General features: G+C 42.0%; 1 protein-coding gene across 2 annotated transcripts in view; it reads left to right on the forward strand.

Moving 5' to 3' along the window:
* The window catches only part of tmtc2a (transmembrane O-mannosyltransferase targeting cadherins 2a), a 50,219-nt gene that overhangs the window by 9,906 nt on the left and 22,517 nt on the right, over positions 1-17,796 (forward strand). For both annotated transcript variants that reach the window (XR_001776200.1, XM_008400628.2), the window contains exon 2: positions 13,408-14,023. Coding sequence is in view for 1 of the 2 variants with exons in the window: in XM_008400628.2 (XP_008398850.1) it covers positions 13,408-14,023 (616 nt within the window). In the remaining variant the exon portion in view is untranslated. The remainder of the gene's footprint in view (positions 1-13,407; positions 14,024-17,796) is intronic.

Raw genomic sequence — 17,796 nt, forward strand, 5'->3', positions numbered from 1 at the left:
TCTGGGGGACAGAAATCAAGTCAGTTTTGTCTCATTTCATGTTCTAGAAACTAGACCAAAAGTACTTGGTAAAAACTTGTCTTTTGTTCGTTCACTTTCTCCCAGTACTACTATTGGCGCCCAATGGTAAAATAAAAAAAAATAAAAATAAAAAAAAAGGCACTTACTGTTGAAGTCACTCAATCATTCTCTCCTGTTAGCTGAAGGAAAATAGGAAGAAGCTATGCTGCTGTAGATTCCCATCTCTGCTGTATAGATCAGCTAATTTAGAGGTCACCGCAGAGTGTGACCGAACCGGCTGATCCACAACACTGTGTGCATTTCATCAAACGATAGTGATTTGCAGATGTACCCCCCCCAACCCCCCAATACCCCCAAGGCTGGCTCATTACCGCGAGACCACAGCCCGTCAATCCATTACTGAGGTGGCTGCCGATGCCAATTTAGCATCATCAGTACAAAAAACAAACCGCATCTGTATTACAGACAGAAAAGATGGAAAATCTCTCTCCCTCTCATATTTGTCTGAAACGAGAGCAAAGTGTTGAAATGATCTCTCCAGCAGGTTTGCTGGTGTGCAAGATCATCCAGATGCTTCTAGAAATTTATTTGGAGTTGGTGACGGTTGGTAAATGAGTGTCAGCTAGATCCAAACACCTTAACGTCAGTGGTTTCCAGTCGAGTCCCTCGGTTAACATAATTCGTCGGTCACATCAGAGAATGTTTTCTGAAATAACAAACCGATCTTTCTCGTTTTTGTTAAAACGAGCACATTTTCCAAAGCCTCGACATACCATCTGAGAGAGTATTTCTAGCTTTTGCATGTTTAAAGAAACAGTAACGTGGAAAGATGCGAGTTGACCAGTTTTGAGCTGCCATTGCATTGTTTCTTAATTTGAATTTAAAAAAAATAACATTTTTGTGTGACAAGCAGAAATAAAACAAAGTTTAAGTATCAGCTGCTGTCACATATTTGAAATATTTCAGTACTTTGTGAAACACTTCAAGTTACAAGCATTGGAGGTGAAGAGTGTAAAATTTACAGGGTGAAAATTCAATACCCCGTATGCTAGGGCTGTGTAATATCAATTTTGCGATATATACCGATATTTTCTTTCCTAGAAAAAAAAAATCGATATTCATCCGCAAGTATCGTAATATCCAACTGTCACCTTGCTCACTCACTGCTTGCTTTGCCGGGAGAGTGATTAGGTCATCAGGCTTAGAGTGATTCCTTCAGATGTTAAGTGTCAAGGTTAAAAATGCATCAAACTATTCAGAGCAGGGTACTTGGTGCACTTTATTTACTTTACTAATGCATGTAAGCTACGGTTTGTACTGTTTCAATTAAAAGAAACATGTTTTCTCACCACTTCTTTGATTCATTTTGTCCAGCTGTCGACTAAGTCTGTGTCCATGTCCAACCAGAGCCAGGCATTGTGTAGTTGGTGCTTTTAATCAGTCACAAAATGTCACCAAAATCACTCTGTTGCTCTAAAATCTTTCAGAAAATTGCAAAAGTGTATTGAATTGTATCGTTTGCTGAATATCGCAATATATATTATATTGTGAGCAGAATATTGTGTATCGTATCGTATTGTGAGATTATTGTATCACTACAGCCCTACCGTATGCAGTCTGCTTCCAAATGGTTAAATGATTATTACCTGAATTGCTTCCAATGATGTCAGCCACTCTAAACACACTCCTTCAAGATTTTCTGGTAGAGGGCAGAGTTTATGGTCCCATAAAACAAGTTATATTTAAGCAATTTGTTCATAGTCTTACATTCATTGAGCTTTGGAATGGCTATTGACATTCAACAAAGCTTCACCAAAAAAAAAAAAGTGATTAATCGCAATTAATTGAAGAGAGACACTAACTTTTCTTCTCTTATTTGCCTTTCCATTCAAGTCATCTGAAAGCAGCATTTGCGTGCAGCATCTCCAACAGTCAGCTAAGTCATGGAGTTTTAACTTAAACTAAAACCAGACATCAGTCTTCAGATTCTGTTGAAAACTCTGCTCCTATCACCAGTTCGCTGGCAAACAAAACAAGCAAAAAAAAAAAGGATGTGGAACTCAATTCTCCATACAGATGTCAAGATGTTGCTCCATTACGTCATGTCTGTGTATTCTCCCAGTCCATCGCAAAGAGGGGGGTTGATTGTACTTTATGGGCCATTTTATGGTTTTATACTGAAGTCCCCTGATGCACTTCAACTAGTCTCTGTATTTTTGAATTCCTGCTGATAGTTTAATCACTATTCCACTGAATAGCTTTCTATTTTTATTCCACTGGTTGTTACCGGTTTATAGCATGTAATAAATTAAGTCTGTAGTCAGGTTCATAATAAAGTTTGCTATTTAGGTTCTTCTACAACTGAATGATGTTGATACACTTCCAAGTGGTGGTCAACATTCTCTCTGTCTAAAAGTTAAGGGTCAATTGGACAGGGGTTGGGCGAGTTCCATTAGTCTCAATGTTAAAGTTTCATGAAAGCAAATGGTTGTGTTGTAACAAGCCGTGTTCAACAGATCACAGATCAAAATCTTAAAAGATCCCAGATAATTGGCGCTGGTATTTGAAAAGAAGACAGATTCAGTTTGAGTTGCCCTCCACGGCACCCCTCTTTAGCTGCCGCTTCTTTGCGGCTAATGCTGGAATGTGACAACTGGTCACGGCAAAGAAAAGAGGGCCTATTCTGGATTGGATACAGTTCCTTTGAGGACGTTAGCGTGGCTTTCTCAGGCATTACAAATGCTGCATATGAATCAGACCGCAGAAAAAACGCAGAAAAACGCAGAAAAGCATCGATACCCAAGATTGTGGCATTCAGTCCGCAGATGTAGATTCTCTACATTCCCAAAATAGCTTCATTTTTTTTTTTTTTTTATTTAGCAGCACCGTCCGAGTTGTTTCAGTAGAACAAGAGATGCGGTTCTTGGTTTGTTTGGAAAGGACAAAAGTTTCAAGATTCTTTCTTCAGCAGAAAACATAGACTCCTTAATCGACATTGGATTTGCCTCTACCGAACTACGGACAGCATGATTTATGACTACTGTAGCTTAACTGCAGCCAAAGCAAGAATTGTGAAGGGAACACTGCAGTTCAGTATGTCACATTCCTTATGAAAAAGATTTTATTTTTCCTTTGGCAAAGCAAAAAGATCTCAGCTGGATGTCGTCATGATCCGCCATGCTTTTGACTATCGTTAGCGAAGGAGGTACGTGACACCCTGGAGACTCTTTGGTTGATGCTTTGCCTTGTCCAGGTGTTCCGTATTTTTAAATGTAAAAATATGGAAGCTGGAAATATGTCTGCCGCGTTTCGGGCTCCTACTTTGATTCTCGCGTGTGAGGACGGAGGGTAGTGGTGGGTTCACGGTGATGAGTTTGGAGACCTGGGGGAGCCCGTCTTTATAGGTCACTGTGCCAGCACCCACAGCTTTTTGGAAGTAGGCCAGTGGAAGCAGAAGGTGGAATTAATTAAAGGAGGGAAGAGGGGAGGGGTTGTACCTGGAGCTTGAGGACGTGACAGGTTGGATTGTGGTGAAATAGCAATGCCACTGAGAAATGCAGTGCTTTTCATTGCTACTGCATGAATATTCAGATTATCTAAGCTTAATTTCTGTGTGTTACATGATACATTTAGGTATTTTTAAATGTCTAACATCCTCAAATCTGTATGTATAACTTTTGCATCTGCTTTTCTTTTTTTTTTTTTAAGAAATGCCGTTGGTTTGACATTTTTAAAAAATGATCACAATGTAGATTATTTTTGCACATTACGGTGAAAACAAACCATAAATTAAACGATGCAACACTGACTGAATTCCATCAGAAGCAACACGTTTTTATCAGAACCTGGCTGCCATTTTAAATACATCCTCCTCCTATAAACAGCCACAATTCATTAATTTTGTCCCCGTCAATTTTCAATCGCGCGTCCCATTTATCACCGTGTCTGCAGGCGACTCTGGGAGGCCACCATAATTACACGTCTACAGTCAGACACCGTAATTAACTGTCAAGCCCGCGCTGGATGGAAAATTGAGAACTGATTGGTCTCTCATTTGTCTTTGGCGCAACACGCTGAAGGAGTGGGTGGATGGAGGGCGTAGAAGTCTGCCTCAGTTCACTGATAAGGCTTGGAAAGACAAAGATTGTGTAAGAAAAGAAAAAATGAAACTGCTTCTTGTCGAATTGTGAACATGACTTTTTAATTCAACCGTAAAACGTATCGGTTCTCAACTTTTAAACGTGACTGTGATTACTTATTTTACCTTCGTATTACATTCAACTTCTTTATAGAAGGTGAGCGATATTCTCAGCTTGCCTTAAGTGATTGTATAAACACTAAATTATCAGGACGTTTCATTCTCTTGAGATGCACACCAAGTCCTTTTAAGTCCACCGCCTGAGGTTCAGCAACCATTTGCTTTATTAGTAATTGATTTATAAGGCTGGAGATTCATCAACGCCTTTTATTGACAACATCACTCAGGAAATGCTGCGGCGGGCCACGCTTCCTGTTTTAACCTGGACGGCATTGTTGCCAGAACGCCTTAAAATTTGTGCGCTCAATTAAGTGGAAGCAATCAATCGGTTGCGCAAATGGCAATTATTCCGCTGATGAATAGAAGTGATGGTCGGATTCTCGTCAATTTAGCATGCACTCCCACTGCCACTAAAATGCGGCGCGTTCAAAGGAAATGATCAAGATATTGAGTTGAGTTGACGAAGGGTAACAGGAAATATAAATCCTTCCTGATATATGCCTTGATATATGGTTGCTTCGTAGGAAGCGTGCATCAGGAGGGACTTAACCTGAAAGCCTTTTAATGAAACCTCATAGTAACCCGTCTGTTACCATGGTGCCAGAATCTGCTCACACAAATTAATTGATGGAGTTAGGATGTTTGTTTTTTTATCCATCACTTCTACTTAGTGGCCTTTTGATCTACTAAATGTAAAAATTACCACCACAAACAGAGTTTAAAGTCAGAATTCTGCCATTTCTAAATTATTAATAAAGTCACATTTATGTTTGTTTGGACTGGAAACCTGTCCAGGCTTTACTCTGGCATAGCGAAGTTCTAACTGATTCACCCTTTTCTCCTGTGTGATTATTGGTAATAAATAGAATATTGTTTACCATTTTGCACATTCATACTTCTAGCTCTTCTGGGTGTCAGCAGTGGTTCTATTCCCTTTGTTACTGTGGTGAATGATATAAGAAATCCACTGTGAAAGCTTATTTTTCAGTACTGAAGCATGGGGCTTTATTCGGGCATCATGGGATGAGGTCATCATCATAGTTGAATGGGACCACAAAGTCAGAGTCAAGGTTATTTATTTCCCTTATTCGCATTATTAATTTTTAGATTGTGATCCAATTTTTTATTTTTTTTTATTTCGTGCTCTTTTATGGGCCACATATCTTTGCTTTCTCCTCTGTGTGAGTCTCGGTACCTGCTTGTTTGAAAATGCCAGGCTCTGGTCTAGCAATTTTGTTAATCAAATTCGCTCTGCCGCTCTTTTATGATCCGTCGTTTTGTATGGCTGTACTACTGAGGGCTTTTTCTTCATTCTAGTGTAAAATAGCTGCTCTCATGATTGCTCCACGTTTGAAATTCACCAGATCATCATCGAGAAATGTGCCAGAGGTCAGGAATGTTGTATTCATTCGTCTCAAACCGCGCTGGAGGACTCGCGCTCTTAGCCGTTAGCTGCTTACTTCTTTTGTCAATCAGGAAATGGTTTCATGAAAGCAGGTCTGCCACCTAACAAAAGAGACGCAGCGAACTTCCTGACATTTAGCTCGGACCGTTTCTCCTCCTTTGAAGGCGAGAGCCCCCGGAATGAAATGCGCGCCAAAGACTCTGATTCAGACAAATCAGGGACGTGGAGGAGGCTTTATCTCCATCAGCTGTGAGCTGACCTGTTGGGGCCTGATGGTGATGAAGCTGGAGCAGCTGGCCTTCAGTGATGAGGAGTTACTATTACAAAGTCTGTCAGTTTGATTGCAGCAATTATATACTGGAGTGAAGAGGATAATGTCTGTAATTATCCTAAATTGTTGATTGGGAAGTAGGTCTGGACTTTGACTGGGCCATAAGCTTTTTTCTAAGCTGTTAAATTGTAACTCGTGATCTGGTTTTCAAGTTGCTGTTCAGCTGGGAGGTGTGCCTGGATTTTATCTATTTAGGGGCATCAGAGTAAAAAGGACTAAATACAAATTCTGTACAATTGTATGCTACTTTGATTATTTACCACATCAAATCCCACTAAAAACGAATGATTTTCTTCTTTTTTTGGAACAAAATGTGAAAACGTTTTAGCAAGGCTTCGTAAGTGTAATTTAAAAGAAACATGCAACTTACATTGTTAAAATCTAGAAATACAGAAAAAGAAGCCCACATTTCTAGTTCAAGATTCCAGGCTCTTAAAAGCCTGGAAAATTTGGGAATTTTCAGACAGAGTTCTGTATTAGCTGCATCTGTTTTAAGTTTTAGAAAACATGTCCTTCAGCTTTTCTTTCCATCTTCGCCTCTCTTGCTTTTGGTTCGCCCACTGGAACCTGCTGAAGCTGCACAATGGGCCACTTTTCATCCCGAAAACACATAAATTTTTGAAATTTTGCAGAAGAAAACCATAAAAGGGAAGCGCACGGTTTAGAGCAGTAAATATGAAATCATTTTTACCCCATGTCTCATTCAGATGTTACAATACCAGATAATATATAGAAGCATAATAAAATATTTCCAGATTTTCCTCCCCCCCGTTTTGTCATGCCATAAGTCCCCGGCAATGTAGAAAATCTGTCCAACGGCAGTTTATCCTCATGCACACATTTCATACGATGGAAAGAGTTGTTCCGTCTGAGCGAGGCAGAAAATCTGCCAAGCTAATGCTCAGCTTCATCCTACACGCCACAAGAAAGGAGAGGGTAGACAAAGCTCGGCGTAAATCTTTCACAAGCAGGCAGCTGGCAGCGAGTCAGTTTTGTGAATGCGCTCGAGACATTTACGCATTTTCCTCCTCTCCCTCCACATCCCGCGCCGCCTTTGCGTGGGACCAAGTGTGGGAAAGTAGCGGTGCCACTTCTGGTCGGGGTATTGTTTCTGCCGGGGGTGGGAGGGTGTGTGATGGTAGCGTGTGATGTTTGAACACGCCCTTAATGATCACTTCCTGCTGCCAATATACAAACCAAACAGATACGAAAGAACTGATTGTAAAGAATTTTTTTTTTCTGAAAGTTTATTGTGCGCCGGGGTTACAATTGCTTCACGGGGCAAAGAAAACGGGCTTTGAGTGGGCAAGAAAAGCTTGGTTGCCAACGAGAGAACGGTGAGAACTGGAAATCATAACACTTGTGGTTCTGGTGTCTTCCTTCCACTGAACATCTCACGTCTCTACGTTGGCTGTCACTGCGCCGCGGCCGCGCTCTGGCAGGATCATCGCCGCTGATAATCAGCCAGGGAATGAATCAGTTTGACCCAGCTGCGTAATGGCTTCATGCATAATTGTTCACCACTAAACTGTGATGGATGGAAGATACTCTTGGATGAGAGCTGGTACCTCAGCAGGAGCAGGAGCGATCGCTCAGCTGAAATTCAAAGGCTTTTTTTTTTTTTTTATCCGTATGTGTGGTTTTATTAGAAAATGACATGTTTTGTTTTTTGTTTTTTTTTACCCTTGACATCCCTTCATGGTTGAAAAATTAGGAACAGTGTGATCACTTTCTCATCCATTCGGCTCCCCGTCCCCCCCGTTACGCCGATCTTGTCCTTCAGATCTGGAATCTGAATCCAGATAATCATGAAATCATTAATCCATATTCATCCAATGAGAAGGAAGTTAGGAACCTAAAAAGAACTTGACTTCTAAAGCAACTTGTTGTTCTTTAAATGAACAAAATGACCCCTGACACAGACAATGGATTACATTTTCGGCAAAGCTGAATCTCACTCTTCTGAGAAAACGGATCTCATCCATATAAAATGTTCCATTAACCTATAATAAGTGCAAAAGAATTGCCAACAACTCTTATTTAGTTTGATGCAACCCCAACTTCTGACTGTAATGTGTTGTAAATATTCCGAAAACCATTTCACAGTTTAAATTTTTTCGTTAATTCCTCCCTCCATCTGCCTGGATATAGGTTTTGTGTAGTTATGCACATTTCTGCAAAAAGCACCAGTAGTGAGTCTTTCCAATGGTGCGCCAGTATAACGCCGTCACTGTCTGAACCGAGCCGCCTGCTGCTGCGTTATGGCCATGCCTTTAATTGGAGCTCAGTTTGCTCATTAAGGAAATTGAGGTTAAATAGAGCTTGGCCAAATGGGGTCTGGTGCAAAAGGCTTTGGAGCGAGGCAGTTCCAATTTGGGTCGCGACAATGAAAGACAAAAAGGAGAGAAATGAACATTAAGGCACGATTTAGATAAATAAATGACATTTTTAAATGAGGCAGACGTGTCGGATTTGAAAAAAAATTAAAATACGAGGAAGGTGATTGTGGGAGGTAATAGAGGATAATGGGTGGGAAGTGAAAAGGAAGAGAGCTGATGATTGTCCAGGAGACAATGTTCTGGCCGGTGTCCATTAACAGTGCAGTTTTAGGATGATGAACTAATCCATCTCATTGTCGTCTTCGGGGAGCAGGAGGAGGAACTCTGCTACTAAACACCGTCACTCAGTCTGTCCTGATTATGTGAAGTGATGGACGTCTATTACAAGACCAGAGATTGTGTTTCCCCCTTCGTAGAAGTTGCAAAAATGTTGACGTTTATGACAACGGGGAGGAGAAAGGTCACTGTTGTGTTTTGCAAAGAGTGTTTTTAGCACTGACCTCTGAAGTCTTTAATCTCTGTGGGAGCTTTTATGTGAAAATGCCGCCTTGGGCGTCAAAATCCAGAAGAGTGAGGAGTAGAAGATGGAGCAGGACTATGAAGAAAAAGGGAAAAAAAAAAAAACAGGTCTATGTTAATGTAACGAATTATAATGAAGGTAAAGGACAATGGAGCCAAAGTCCTAAAAGGCAGTGAACTGGTTATTTTACTGCATAAAAAGAGATTCAGTTGATAAAATAAAGATGCTTTTATATCAGAAATAATAAAACAGATCATCACTCTTTGGATCGGCTGATGTTGAGATTATTTTTATTCAACTATTATTGTTCCTTTAAATGCAGTTGTCCAGTTTTTGTTTGGAAATGCAACACGATTCGCATGCAAGAAGTTCCAATTTAAGCAAAATTGTTGTAGAAACTCTCTTCATTTTTGAACATGTCCTTTTAAACTGGCTCTATTTTTGTAATTTTTAGGGATTAAAAGAAAAAACAACTGCGTGAAAAGTTAAAAAAAAAAAATTCGCATTCAGTTTAAAAAGCCATCATACTCTCACTGAAATCCATTTAAAGAAAGAAGAAAAAAAAGCCAGCTATGTGGAGGCAGCCCTTGGCACATGAACATGTAAATCACTGGTTGTGAGATCACTGCCTGGGAGCCAGTGGAGTGCCTCATTTGCATACTGAAAAGACAAATACCCAAACACTTTAGACAGATTGGTTACTTCCCTGCTTGCAGCAGTGGACTGGTGAACAGCAACTGTATCAGAAATGGACCTAGAAAAATCTGCAAATATCCCCCATCTGTCCTTTTTAAACCTAAAGAAAAAAAATTGGAGAATTTTACCTTCCCTATCTAAAATAACAGAGAGAGAGAGAAAGAGAGGGATGAAAAGACCAAACACGTCCTGTACTTTAGGGATTGTGAATGGAGTCCCCTGCAGCCCGCCTGCCCCACATACGGCGGCTGAATACAAAAGACCCCCTTCTGTAAGAGCAATCACTACAGGAGGCCTCTTTATCTGCCCCGCTGCAGCGACGTGCCACAATGAAGCCATCAGTGGACGCCGTGTCGTCGCGCACGCCCGTGCGCACAAAAGACGAATGCGTCGCATGTAACCATTTACTGCTTTAGTCTTTACGGGCACATGCACGAACCCGCTCCGAAAGCCTCTCAGCTAATGAGTTCTTTTCATCCTCCAGTGCCGGGCAGGAGCAGGGAGGGAGATGAGAGCTCGCTGTGCCGATTTGAATATTTAAATTATTTACTGGCACCCAACAGAAGGGAAGCAGCGTGACGGGTGAATCCCGGGTGTATTTTGGTTCGAAAGTGCGCCAAGTTATTGCCTTGAAAGGTCCAGGGCGGGCTGGATGTTTTGGTTTTGTTAGGAGACGCCAAAAAAACGTTCAAGACGTCGTCCAAAAACACAAATAAAACTTTCGCTGTTCTCGTATGCGTGGCCTTCCACTCTCACAGCGTTTTCCGCACTGTAAAACATTGTTTTTTCTTTATATAAATAATAGCTCACCGAGGAAAAGGAAGAGACTTTGTAAACTGTATGATGTAATGCTTGTCAGTTCTCTGGAATATCAGCAGCGGAACAGTTCCTCGGCAACAATCCTGGGAAGTAGGGCTCACGTGATTCCTGAGCTGTAGGCGAGCAGGGGAAAAAGAAAAAAGGCAAAAAAAAAAAAAATTGGAGGATTTAATTAAGCAATTATTTCTTTGGAACAGACTCTTCTCTAGCTGGTGTGGATCTTTATTTTATTTGTATTTCCTTTTTCTCACTTTCACATCAGTGTTTCATTTGTCTGCCTTTCCTGGCTGAGAGCTCAGTGTTGCCCCGTCCGATTTCTTTTCAGCACTCGGCTCTTATTTACAGTCTCCAGACAAAGGAAGTCCCTGACTGGCCCCCTTTTCTGGGCTGCTTTTCCATCTAGGGGTGTGACAGGCACAGACAAAGTAACCATCCAAAATGATAATCAAACCCTGGAGGGCAGTTTGATTGGTCAGTAAAACAAAATGTGTTGCCTGGTATAAAAAGAAAAATAAAATAAAAAAAGACACAAGAAAATCAACAATCGGGTTGCATTGTGCTGTTGCAAATTGTTCCTAATTGTACCTTATCTCCTCTTCCTGCTGTTTCTAATTGGCTTATCGGCAATCGCATCAAGAGCTCTGGTGCTCCTTTCACTGTTGCCCTACAATTTTGTGTATTTTATCCCTCGGATGGTGTTAAACTCCTAGAATTTGTAAGCTGCGTTATTGCTTTGAAAAACCATTCCTGCTCCAAGAACTTTTTTTTTTATTTTTTTTTATAGTTTATCACATTATGTTTAAATATATTATCTGACACCAAAAGGGAGTATTTCTTCATTTTTTAAAAGTGAAAAGTGGGCCATTTATTACAAAAAATTGTAAAAAAAAATTTACCTCATTGTGAAGCAGAGTGGTGGCAGCATTATTCTTGTGGGAAGACAGAATGGATGGAAGTAAATACTGAGGCAAGACAACATGTAACCTCAAAGTCCAGACCGAAATCCATCTGAAAGTCTATTTCGCATCTTTAAAATAGCTGTTCAAGGATGTTATTCATCCAATCTGATTGCGTTTAAGGTTAGAGCAAAGAGGATCGGGCACTGGTTTTAGTTGCTAGATGCGCAAAGTGACATGTAGCTTTGCACATCTAGCAAAGACAAAGTCTAAATACGACTGCGTTCAGATTTCTCTGTATATGCATCGTGCTGCTTGCATCGTACAGTGATGAATTACTTCGTTCATCTGTAAATCCCAATAAAATACACAGAGTTCTGTGGTTGTAATTTGAGCCAAGGATTGTGGGCAACTTTTGCAAGGCATGCATCCCCGGGGCAGCGGGGATTGATCGGTTCACAAGGTTTAAACAGAGAAGCCGGTCTGCGCTACAAATCCGTTTTTAGGCTGGAAACGAGCCTCCGACTGAGGTGGAGGACTTCGACAGGCGGTTGAGGGCGGTTTGGTCTGGCAGCAGGGAGAAGTTCCTCCAGTCCCGAGCTGCTCAGAGTTCATTCATTGGTCCCCCACATCAAAAATGAGACAGCTGGGGAAGTTTGGGCTTTTGGTAACGGTGCATTCCAAAGGCTCTAAAACGGGAGGTGTCTGGCAAGTCCCAGTGGGAGGAGGCACTGTGGCACACCCAGGACTCCAGGGAAAGATATGGAGCCAGAAGCTTGGGAATGTTTCAGAGTCCCACAGAAAGAGCCAGAGTGCCTGAACGGACAAAGTTCCCCCCCACCCCCAAAAAAAAAAATCACATCTTTAATGTTGGGACTCAATTATTGTAAAGTTATAAAAACCTCAATTTGGGTTCATTTAATTTTACGAGTCACTCCGCTTGTACTTCTACTCTGTATTTTTGTTCTCAGTTCTCAGGAAGCATTAGCCACTTCTTAAACAGTCTAAAACAAACTTCGTTTGGATAGATTCTTACTTTCAGTTACCTTAGCCAGCTCAATCGAGTGCAGAACGCGACTATAAACTGACTGCCCAAGACAAACAAACGCAGTTCTGCACAGGATTCGCCAAAACAGCTCGCAGCCTTCCCATTCATCACTTTTCACCCACCCACCTCCCCTCCCTCCAACCCCCCGGTGAGCCTCATTTGTCGTGCGCTGCGAGTGTACACAAATGTTCGGTAATGATCCGTTAATTACGAGGATCCCCCCCCCCAAAGCCTGTGGGTGTGAAACCACCTGTCCGTGTTCATGCTGGAACATGTGGGCACACTGTGGGAGCGCATTCTTTGATTAATTGCAAAATTTTGCAGCTGGTTTAAGACATGTAGCTTCCTAATTCCTCTTAGCCGCTATGGTGATCAGAAAGATGAAGCAAAAAAAAAAAGATGAACAAAAACTTACAAGAAGAAAACCCTCCACAGGGAACACAGAGCAGAGCATAAACCTCAGGAACCGGGCGGGAGAGAACCAGCAGGAGGAACGAGCAAGGAGTGAGAGCAGGGGGTGTGTTTAATACCACCAGGCTGATTAGAGGATGGGCTGCAGGTGTGAGGAGAGAGAGAGAGAGAGAAAAGGCACAGAAAGCACACAAACATGGGAACAATGAATATAACATTAACAAATAATAACTAGACATAAGGAACACAGTTAAAGTAGAGTAACTAAGAAAGGACTGATCTAATCAAACGATGAAACTATGGCAACCAAAGAACAGTAATCAAAACTAGAATCAAACCCATAGCAATCCATAACCTGACATATTCTACATTAAACCTACTGATTGCTATTTTTGATGACTCAAGAAGACATAATTTAGCACAAATGTTGAGCAAACAGAGATTTTAGTATCTGTTTTAGGGCGTTATACCTTTGTCCATATTTATTGCAGCTGCAAATATTTCTAATTAATCACATTTGTCTTCCCTACAAGGGAAAAATATTTTCAGCCACCTGACCAATGGTGCTGGCATCTCATGATGTAAACTTTAAGCAGATTGGAGGGGGTAATCATATCGAAAATTTCAGACCCGTTTAATGTTCTTTTTCTTTTGCTTCCTCAGTCGAGCCATCAAGACGAACCAGGACCTTCTGCCAGAGACGCCGTGGACCAACATCCTGTATGACGATTTCTGGGGGACGCTGCTCACCCACAGCGGCAGCCACAAGTCATTCCGCCCGCTCTGCACCCTCTCCTTCCGCCTCAACTACACCCTGCACGGCCTGCGACCCTGGGGCTACCACTTGCTGAACGTCGTGCTGCACGGCCTGGTCACGGCCCTGGTCACGGCGCTCAGCCACTCGCTGCTCGGCAGGGGCTTGTGGAGCCTCCTCGCCGGCCTCCTGTTTGCCTCTCACCCGGCGCACACCGAAGCGGTCGCCGGCGTGGTCGGCAGGGCGGACGTCGGCGCCGCTTTGTTTTTCCTGCTGTCTCTCCTCTGCTACGCGAGACACTGCGGATTACGGGGTGACAAATGGAGGGCTTTTCAGAGGAGGACGTGTGGCGGCGGCTCCGCTGCCAGATGCTGGGGCTGGATGCTGGGCAGCCTGTGGTGTGCAGCTGCCAGCATGTTGTGGAAGGAGCAGGGTGTGACTGTGCTGGCTGTGTCGGCCGTGTACGACCTCTTTGTGTTCCAGAAGCTGCGCGTTCGCCAGGCACTGCTGCTCCTGTTAGGGAAGGTAAATGAACTGTGGCTGCTTTTGTTTGTGGGATAATTGTGTGTTTGTGAAAATGAGAAGGGGTAATTAGGAAAGCCATTAACTGGCGCTGACCCACAGCTGGTGCTTGAACATCAGGCTTTTCCTTAACTTGGTCCTTATCGCGGTAACCCCTCACGTATAGACTCTTTTTCTTCGTTACCAAACAGACAAATCAAACAAATTATCTTTCACCAATTTGCTAAACCCACTAGCCTCTAAAAATGTACTTTCACATCTTCTTTTTTCCTGAAACCCCATTCATGTTCCTCACTTAATTAATGAAAGCAAAGCTTTCTATGTCCTCGGGGTGCTGCCACCAACCTCATTTTGCTGCACGAAAACAAACATTTAGACTCAGAAACATACATTTGTATCCGAGCCTCAGACTGCATACGCTTTTATGAAAACAGGAAGAGGAAGACGTCTTCTTGGATCGAGACGTTTTCTCGTATTAGGGTGACAAATGAATTACAGAGACAAACAACACCACATGCCTCTCAGGTGCTTTATTTGGCTCATTTGTCGGGTAAAGCCTTCCAAAAATACACAGTCGCGGCCCACGTGCTTTCTGCTGCAGGAGCGCTCTGCAGAGATTCATTCCCCTCCCTTCACAACTCAAGGAATTTGAGGAGCACATCCTTGACACAGTGACTCATCTGATAAGAGAAATGTGCGATTGAGCGTAAAGCCTTCACACGCAGCCACTCCTCATTTGATTAGGGAAAAAGTCTGTGTTGCCAACGAGTATGGCCCTCGTAAAACGAATAAAAAGCACGATAAAAAGTCCCCTTGGGTTTACAGAGCAAGGGCAGTCTGGCTATGGGAAAGCAAGACAATCCTTGTTTTAGTGTTTTCCTCTTTTGGATATCTCTATAACTAACCTCTATTTTCCAGGGATCATTTCGCAGCCTATCACAAACATCTTAAAATAAACCTCTTGCCTCAATGAGACTTTGCTGTACCTTGGCAGTGCTGATAACTCAGGGCCAAACTACGCACATTCATTCGCCTAGAGAGATCCCGCGGATCAAAAAGTTGTTTTAGTGTATTTTTATTTTCTGGGTTTGGCCCAAATGACTCTGCTGCTCCCCCCTTACTCTCTCACACACACACACACGCACGCACGCACGCACGCACGCACGCACGCACGCACCATCGCTACTCAACCTTAGCAAATACAGCACCTGTCTTTTGAATCGTACCGAGTCAGAGAGCTGCAAAACTACTTATGAGTAATGATGCATCCAAAGGAAAATGTGAAATAAAAATATCGCAAATTGGATCATAAAGTATGAGGCTCAGAAGCCCATCTTTTGTAATAAATTTTCCTTTTAGGGTCCAGTAAAAAGGATGCTCTGACACTTTGTGACCAACTTGGCAAATTTCAGCTGGTTAAACACCAACTGTGTAAGGCTGCAGGAAAAAATAAATAGAGAAGTGAGGGAAACAGTTGAAGACATGTGGGTAGCTTCACCACATCCTTGGCTACAAGATACATTTCTGACAAGGACAATTGTCATCTTAAATACTATCATCTTCAGATGCACGCTTTTCAGTTTCGGTCCAAGTTATGGACTTCGTGTGAAAGTTCTGCTAATCCGTTGCATTAAAAGTTGAAACAGGTCTGAACATTTTCTGATGCAACACCTGTCCTTCAAATCATTGTGAGCCACAGCTGTGGTGGAGCTCATGACCAGCAGAGGAAAATTTAAGACATTAAAATATAGCAAATTCAAGATGGAGAATTTAGCGCCATTGTGTGGGCCTTATATGCAGATTTCAACAGACTGACTGCCATCCACATAACATTTTAGAAAAAAACAAACATAATGTCAAAGCTGGTATAAAAAAAAAGAATTCTTGAATAAATTTCATAAAGCTGTTTAATCAGGTTTGTGGTTTTTAAATGCGCTTTATGGCTAAAATCGACAGTTGCATTTGGACTGCCACCAACGAAGGTTTTTATATTTACATTCTATGTGGACATATTAGACATCTAAAAATAGATATATATTTCACAATTACCAACTTAGACGTATGAACAATTTAAGAACATGGAGCAACAAAGGCTCAATACAACAAAGCATGTAGGCTTAACAAAAGGGCAAAACTGGTCTGGTCTTGTTTACTCTCAAGTTGTAAAAAACGGGTTTAAATGAACCTGGTTTTATGTCCCTGTATCCAGCAAATAAAACAAAGACACAGCACCTAAAAAAACCCACCCAGAGCAATCAGGTAGGTCATAGGTCTCAACTTTAGAGCTCAGTTGTGGTTTCCCTGCTTGAACTTCATCCTGGGGGAGCTCCTCCCTGTTCAGATCTTCCTCATTTTGAAGCTAGATCTACATTTAACCAATATTCAACTAGCGAGCTTGAAATAGAGACATTTGAATGCAGGAGAGATTCTTTAAACACTGCAGGTTTCCCACTTCCTATCGAATGGGCACTCAAATAATTAACTTGTTTGGTTTGAAATGTAGTGAAACCTAGTTTTTTTATATTTTTGTCAAGCATGCATACCACCTACACTGCTGCGCCGCCCTGGGTGGTGAGCCACATCACCCATATCAAAAATCGTCACTGACAGCTCTTTTGAGAACATTTTTATCTATTCTCGTATATTTTAAGACCCAGTACAACTGGAAATAACCTCATCGTTTGGCCAGACACGGTTCTGTAGCTGTGAGCTGCATCCTTGTGCCAGCCTGTCGGATCTTCCAGCCCGACCCCCTGGTGTATTCGACACCACTGTGGGCACATCTGGCTCATTTATCACTCTGGCGGTGCCCTCCTCAACTGCCCGAGTCCCAGTTATCTTGGCAGGGAGCTCATTACGTGCCGAGGCCAGCCATGGAGCAATGGTTTCCTTGATTATGAGCCAGATGTCTGGGAAAGCATGGGAAAACAAAAGGAAGAGGGGTATGGAGAGACAGACTTAGCAGAAGAGGAGGAAACTATGGACTCATTTCCTTTTTTCTTTATCTTTTCTTTCTCAGACGGTGGCCCTTATAGCGCTTTGGGAATAGATTGTTTGCTTTCACCTGTTTCCTATCCTGCCAGCCAAATGCAAGTCAAGAGAAACGGCAAACGTGCATGAAAACTTCCAGCATTTTCTTTTTTCTCTTTTTTTTTATGCAATCAAGAGAATAAACAACCCAAGACATGACATCCTGACGCTGCTCAAGTGGAGAAACACAAAAAAGAAACGCAAACCATTGGCGGCGCAGGGAGAACAGATGTGCTACCTACGAAAACGTCGGTTCTCGCTCTGTTTACTCTCTAAACAGACAGATTAGATTTCAAATAAGACAAGATGAAACGGGGAGAGGAAGTTAGAAAGTGACGGATGGCGACGGATAAAGGTGAGATGTTATCGCCGCGGTCTGTTGAGAAAACAAAACGCGCCCCGTTTGCTGGCGTAATGAGAACATAACGTCTGGGTTTTTCTTTTTTTTCTGGCTGCTATGGTTTCTCAGTATAGCACAAAAACAGACTGATGAATGATGCTCCAGACATTAAAACAGGGCTTTGGGTTCGTTGGTGTTAAGAAAAACCCATGACGTCTCTGCCAAGTCTGGTGTGTTAAACTTTGGCACGTGTGGCATGTATTTCATTTGAAAATCTGTTTAAAAGTTGAGCTTGAATTTGAATTAATCCCTATTCTAAAAAACTAAACAAAACAACAAAAAAAACACGTGTGTGATTATAGCTTTATAAATGAAGTAATGTGTTTAACACTCATAATCCAAAATG

This window comes from Poecilia reticulata, linkage group LG23, assembly GCF_000633615.1.
Source record: "Poecilia reticulata strain Guanapo linkage group LG23, Guppy_female_1.0+MT, whole genome shotgun sequence".
NCBI classification, from domain to species: domain Eukaryota; kingdom Metazoa; phylum Chordata; class Actinopteri; order Cyprinodontiformes; family Poeciliidae; genus Poecilia; species Poecilia reticulata.